This window comes from Panonychus citri, unplaced genomic scaffold (assembly GCF_014898815.1).
Source record: "Panonychus citri isolate SS breed McGregor unplaced genomic scaffold, ASM1489881v1 Contig00141, whole genome shotgun sequence".
NCBI lineage: Eukaryota > Metazoa > Arthropoda > Arachnida > Trombidiformes > Tetranychidae > Panonychus > Panonychus citri.
The window spans coordinates 266867-273567 of NW_026515546.1; the positions used below are offsets into that span (position 1 = coordinate 266867).

General features: G+C 31.0%; 2 protein-coding genes across 2 annotated transcripts; both read right to left on the bottom strand.

The window, feature by feature from the left end:
• Nucleotides 1-5: 5 nt before the first annotated feature.
• LOC128395829 (gastric triacylglycerol lipase-like) lies at nucleotides 6-1658 on the bottom strand. The gene is made up of 4 exons (XM_053356317.1): nucleotides 1095-1658; nucleotides 926-1015; nucleotides 278-862; nucleotides 6-211 (listed from the first exon to the last, which is right to left on the bottom strand). The coding sequence occupies exons 1-4, from the start codon at nucleotides 1558-1560 to the stop codon at nucleotides 87-89; spliced, it is 1266 nt and encodes a 421-aa protein (XP_053212292.1). The 5' UTR covers nucleotides 1561-1658; the 3' UTR covers nucleotides 6-86.
• A 373-nt stretch (nucleotides 1659-2031) lies between these two features.
• LOC128395833 (protein FAM193B-like) lies at nucleotides 2032-6129 on the bottom strand. Its single transcript, XM_053356320.1, is given in 5 exon segments — nucleotides 2032-3828; nucleotides 3913-3994; nucleotides 4099-4891; nucleotides 4894-5367; nucleotides 5604-6129. Coding segments are annotated over 5 exon segments (1620 nt in total). The 5' UTR covers nucleotides 5733-6129; the 3' UTR covers nucleotides 2032-3686.
• Between the last annotated feature and the right edge of the window lie 572 nt (nucleotides 6130-6701).

The following is a 6701-nucleotide window of genomic DNA, read 5'->3' on the forward strand; positions in this document are numbered from 1 at the left end:
AAAAATCAACGAAATCACCAATTTTAATTACATATCACAATTAACAACAATTGACATAAAGAAATGAGATAATTAACAAGCAACAATTAATAAGATGATTTTAAAATATCCAAAATTTGACTATGAACATATCGATAAAGCTCATTGGCATAAATAAAGTCCAAATGATTCCAAGACGGCAACGGAATAAAATAATCTCGCAATAAAGGAACTAAATTAGAAACAAGACAATTTAGTTATTCGAATTATTTTTCTTACTTAATTGTTTGATATTTACCTTTAAGTGTTTCCGTTAAATGAGTGACATCTTTGTAATCGCCCAAGGTATCGCTTTTAGAGTAAATAATCGCGATTTGAGTTGAGTTAATTTGAGTCAACGTATATTTGGGAGGTTTCGGTCCACCATATTTAATTTTATTCTCTGCTGTACCATAATCGAATCGAACAAAATCTCCAGTAACGATATTCTGTCCAAAATGAACCAAATTCCAAACGGAAGAGCCCGAATAACCTTGCGAACGATAAACTGCCATTCGAGTTTTGTTCAAAAGTTCAACGTTATATCCAAGTAAAGGATAAAGTAAATTCTCACAAACTTTGGGTTCCCATCGACCGCAGGAAATTTGCTCTACAGTTTTTAGAATAAAATTATCATCACTTAATTCATTTCCAATTTGTCGAAGTGCCCAAAGGACTCCAGGTACTCGACTGGCCAATCGAGCGGACAACATGATATCGTTAACATAACAAACGGGAGCCAAAGCGATAAAGGGTTTTACTTTCAATGAATATCCTGGTTTCTCAGCTAAAAGCCCGAACATGATTAGAGTTCCTTGCGAATGTCCAATCCAACCTAAACTATCTGTTAATTTATGGAAACAATTAGTTAATTTATCCAAAACTATCGAGCAATCAATCAACTCACCAAATCCAGTCTCTGCTAGAACATAATCAATTATTGCTGGAGAATCATGAAAGATCATTTCGTCGAAAGAGAAATTCCAATATTCTTTATCTGTAATTAAAGATTAACAATCAACTGAATAATTAAAGAATTGAAGGAATGGAAAAGTTAATTGTTTATATTTAATTACCTTCATCTGGATTAAGAGTTGTATGATTACGTGAATAACGATTACCTCTTGAATTTGATAACCAAACATCATAACACAAATTAGCCAATAAATAACCTAAATTGTTGGTAATTGTATCGTTTAGATTGGACATTAAGATGCTATCAGAGGGTTGACAGGGAATCGCATCACCGCCTGGGGCGTTGATTATAAAATCGACAGCTGATCCCATGAAGCCATGTTGAAGGATAATCGGCTTTAATTTGCTTCTCTCTTGTGGATTAACAAACGGATTAACTAAACGATAAACTGTTAAAATGTACGAATCATCAGTTACAATATAATGTGTTTCGTAATTAAAGCCTCTTGATTCAATTAACTCGGTGACTGTCCGATTGTAATCAGGATCATCTAATTCACTTGATTCAAAAGTTAGTATTGGATTAGCGACAATTACAATTAACAAAATTTCAATGAACATTTTCATAGAAAAACTCAAATTTCAGATCAGAAAAGAACAAGAAAAAATAAAAATTCAACTGATCAGGAAAAGATGACAACAATTAACTGAATTCATTGTCAACCCAAACAACAATTTAACCAAATCAGATGATTGGCAATCATGTAATTTAACTTTGATAATTAAAACAAAAGGAGTTTTACTCTGATTAGTTGATTTTCACCATCGAAATAATTAAGATTAGATTTGATTACCCAGAGAGAATGAAAAGTTAATATTGTTTCAATTCAATAGAATCGCAATCAATTTGATTAATTGAATTTGATTGTGATGATCATTTATTATTAATCAGTTCAGAGTCTACCTAATGATGAACTTAATTTAAACGTAGAAAAATTTCCTAAACAATTAATAACCTTCATGAAAATCAGGCAGATAATCAAGTTGATTAGACGTAATTTTAGCCGATCAATGATTAGTAATCACAATAGAATATTGAAATTTTTCGAACAATTTACAATTCGAATTTATTTATGAAAGGAAGATGATCAACAAAATTAACTACCAATAGATTAAATGGAAAAAAATAATTACATATTTATATAATTTAACTCTTTCTCTCACTCTTAATTATTTCATATTTTTCTCTAAAATAACAACACTGAAAACATAAATATTCAACTTAATTTGCATTTCTTACTCCCACGCTCTCGTAATCCTCTTCCTCCATGGTGGATAATGTATCATGTTTATATTGATTATTGACCAATTAAAGGTAAAAAAAATTAATCGATAAAATTGTCTTGACTGTTGATTGAGTCCAATTAAATTACGTTCAATGGTTACCGGTCGATTGAATTGTCACTAACTCTCTTCATGGGTTTTAAGGCCATTGAACAAGATTAAATTGTAATCATAATTATGATCTGGAAAATTAGAAAAGGTTTTGAGTTCATTTAAATTGTATGAACACAAAATTAGCAATCAATTTAATCCTGATTGGTGAATATGGTCCTTAATTGGTAATGAGAAGTTGATTCATGTCCAAATTCATTTGATTGTTGTCTCTTCCTTGGTTTGATTCCTTCCTTTATTAGTTGACTCCAATTCGTTTGCAATTAACTTTTCTTTATATTCTGTCCCTCTACTTGCTCTTTCTTCAATTAATTTCTGTTGATTATAATTACACTTGATTATCGTACTAGATAATTTTAGTTAATTTCTTTTTACAATTTCTTTGAATCGGAAAAAAAAGAAAATGTTAACTTTTCATCCAACATTTTAACTAAAATTTTACAATTGATTTTAGTCTTTTATCCATTCGAGTAATTTTCATGCTAAATTGCTCAAGAGAGATTATCCTTTTTGTTAATCCAAACGATTCATTAAATTTGTTTCGCTTTATCCATAATCGGGTGAGTGAGAGAAAGAGAGAGAAAAAGGAGAGGAGAGAGAGAGAGAGAGAGGCTTTGAATTTGCTTTCGTGAAAATTTTGATGAAGGCAAAAAGGGTCAATAATATATAATTAATTTGATTAATCCTTTTGAATAGTATTACAATTAAACACTATTTGAACAGGTTTGAGGAATCAACTTCAGTTAGAGAGCTTTTTTCATGTCCAGAGTTGATTTAAATTGATGATCTTTGACTCTTGATTGTTGTTAAATTTTTTCCTTGTGTGGCCTTGTTGTATAAATAAATTGATTGTTGATAATTATTATTGTTGTTTAGTGATTTAAGATGAAGTAAACAAAAAAAAGTAGAGATGAAAGAAATAGTTGATTTTCTGAAGCAACGGAAACAACCATAATACCATTTATATATTAGGCCAGCGACGGAAATCAAAAGTTAATTTACTTGGTAAACAGAAACTCAGATTTAATTGTTGTTGTCATGAATCTTGATGATGAAACCATTGAATTGTGTTTAATTATTGTTGTTTAATCGTCGTGATTTCTTGATCCTTTCAAAATGTGTGGTAATTTATTTATATATAAATATCTTGCGATACTTTTACTGTTGGGTAATTTTTGTTTAAGTTAATTGGATGACGATGATGAATACCCTTGATTACTTTGTCTGTAAATTTTCACTTTGGTTAATTTGATTCTTTTCACTGGTTTGGTAATATCCACACACAATTATTGAAGGCTTCACTTTTTATTTGACTGGTAACAATTAGTTGAATCACTAGAGCTATCCAATTGATCAATTGGCCTTCTGGTAATCAAAATATTTGACAAATCGATATTAACTTTGTCTTTCCGGGCGAGTGGCACAGAATTGTAACAAAATCTACAATAGAACAAAAAATAAATACAATTAACAAACATATCGTGGAGAAAAAAAAAGTGATTGTAAACAATTAAGAAAATTTACCTTTTAAAAGCTTCAACTTCTTTCTCAGTTTCATCAAGCTCTTCGTTTTCAAGATCGATGTCTTTAGGCTTAAATACTTCATCTAAAAAAATTGAGAGAGAGAGGGAGAGTAAAAAGCGAAAATTAGTCAATTAGGCGAAAGCTTAAAATCTTAATTTGGACTTTTAATTGTTGTGATTAACTTACCTACGAATAGAATATCTTCTATTCTTTTTCTGCTACTTTTACCTCTGTCATTTTTATTCTGTTTATCTTGTTTATCGTTTTTATTATCACGTTGTTTTTGCGGTGAATTAATTGATTTTGGCGTTGAAACATTTTCGTCTATTATTTGATCGGTTGACGAGCGTTGGTGAGTTAATTTAGATAAATTTAAGCAATTATTTTTATCACTAGAAGTAGAATGAGTAGCTTTCAGTTTTTGATTAACCGAGGAAGATGATGAAATATCCATAGATATTTTTTTACTCGAATTACTATTATTATTATTATTATTGTTGTTGTTGTTATTGTTGTTATTATGATTACTGTTACCATTGGAGCTTAAATGATGACTACTTTTTTTAGCATCACCAATATCACCTCCACCCTGTTTAGTTGATGATGATGATGATGATGATGATAATCTTGCTGCCGGTGAATTGACACTGTGATCCGATAAATCATTGGTAATTATAGTTGATGTGGGTAATTGTGTGGATGATGTAAGTGAGGTTAGTGTTTTTGTTGCTGTTGATGAAGATGATGATCTAGATGAGGATGTTGAAGATGTTGTTGTTTTCATAGTTGATGACAAGGATGATGATATCGTCGATGATGGGGTGGTATTTTTAATTACTGATGATGAAGATGATGAAAGTTTTGATGTTGGTTCATTTTTTGAAGATTTTAGTCGCGTTGGAGTTGCAGTTAAGTTATTGGTTGAAGCCGCCGGTGCTCCAGTTGATATGGGAGGACAAATAATTGATTGAGGTGTTGGTAAGTTTGTCCTTGACATCGTTGTGGTTCCTTTGAATTTGAATTTGAATTTGATTGTGGTGTTAAGGGTTGATTACTTTTATCCTTTTGTTTGACTAATCCTTTTTTCTTCTTTTGTCTCTCCTTTTTTCGTTTATTTTTGTTGTTTGTTGTTTTGGCCTCTTTATTTTCATCATGTCCTTCAATAAATTGAACGAGCTCTTCCAATGCTCTATCATCCGGTTTCCTGAATCCCTCATTCCGTCTGTTATCAGAACCTATGGTTCCATTGGATTTTAACCGGTTATTTTCACACTTTCCTTTCTCCGCTTTCCTTTGGCTAAGGCGAACTCTAAGTCGCTCTCTCATCTCATTGAAATTTCTTGATGTAGGTGCGACTGCTGGTAAACCATGTCCAAATACCTCACAATAGCAGCAATCACAGACTCTTCCTCCATCCACCCTTTGATTGTTGGTTGATGTTGAGGTTGTTGAACTCTATAATATATATAATATTTTATATATATACACACAAGAATATACAAATATTTCAGAAGCAGACAGAATTATTTGGTTGTTGTTGTTGTAATAGAAAACAAAAATGAGATGAGAAAATGTGAGGGGAGAAAGGGAAGAAGGAAAAATGAAAGAAAAGATGGAAGAATTAATGAGAAAAGGCCATGAAAAATAAGAGACTTTAAAGAAAAACATATGAGAAATTAAATAATACATACCAGATCTGAACAAGATTCATCGTCCTCATCGTCTTCGCCGTCTTCAACCTCATCATCGTCATACTCCTCTTCCTCTTCATCATCCTCGAAATAAACATTGTCTTCCTCTTTACCACTGGCCACTGCCATTCTTAAATCAATTCAATTCAATTCCGGGTTTCAGGCAGACAAGATGAAAAGAACAGAAAAAAAAATTCTTTTTTGTATGTATGGAAAGATGAAGACAGAAAAATAAAGAGACAGACAGAGGAGAGAGAAAGAGACCAACAGCAAGTCAGTAAAGAAAAAGAGGAAGAATCAAAGGGAGAAAGAGAGAAAAAAAGATGAAGAGAATAAGCAAGAATTATCAAATTAGAGGAAAAAAAAGCAACTTAGTGATTTGAGAATAGAAAATACAAAGCACAAGAGGAAGCCCAACAATTAACAATTAGCTTTCAACACGAAAAAAAGAAACAAAATTACAATTAATCCAATTAATCCAAGATTAAACCAGTAACAATTATCAGGAGGTCATAAGCTGAAAAATGAGATTGTAAATGTGAGAAAAATGAAACAGAAAAAAAACAATAAACTTATTTTTCTCTTCCTCCGCTAGATGGAGACACAAAATTCTAATCACATTGGTGAGTTTGTTTTCTATTCTTGGTAAAAGATGTCGCTAGCTGAGTAGGGAAAAAACTGGTATTCCAAACATTTCATTTCCCCGATAGTTTCGTCTCTTCATTTACGCTCTCGATTCAAACTATTCAAAAATTTCGAAAAGATTTAGACAAATCTCTCTCTCTCTCTCTCTCTCTCTCTCTATTGATCTTCATTCCTTAAATTGTCATTGGTAAACATGAAAAATGTAGTTGAAATCATTTAAATTGGATTAAATTTGATGAAAATTTTCAAGAAAAACAATTTATGCAAATACATTTTTTCAACTCATTAAAAAATGTGAAGACTTTAAAATCAATATATCGATTGTTATTCATAACAATCAACCAATCAATATTATGTTACAATTGATTTAGTTATTGGTTGTTTAAACATGAAGATAACAACATGTGACAATTTACTAAATTGATCAAACTCTAAACTCACAATCAGAAAAGT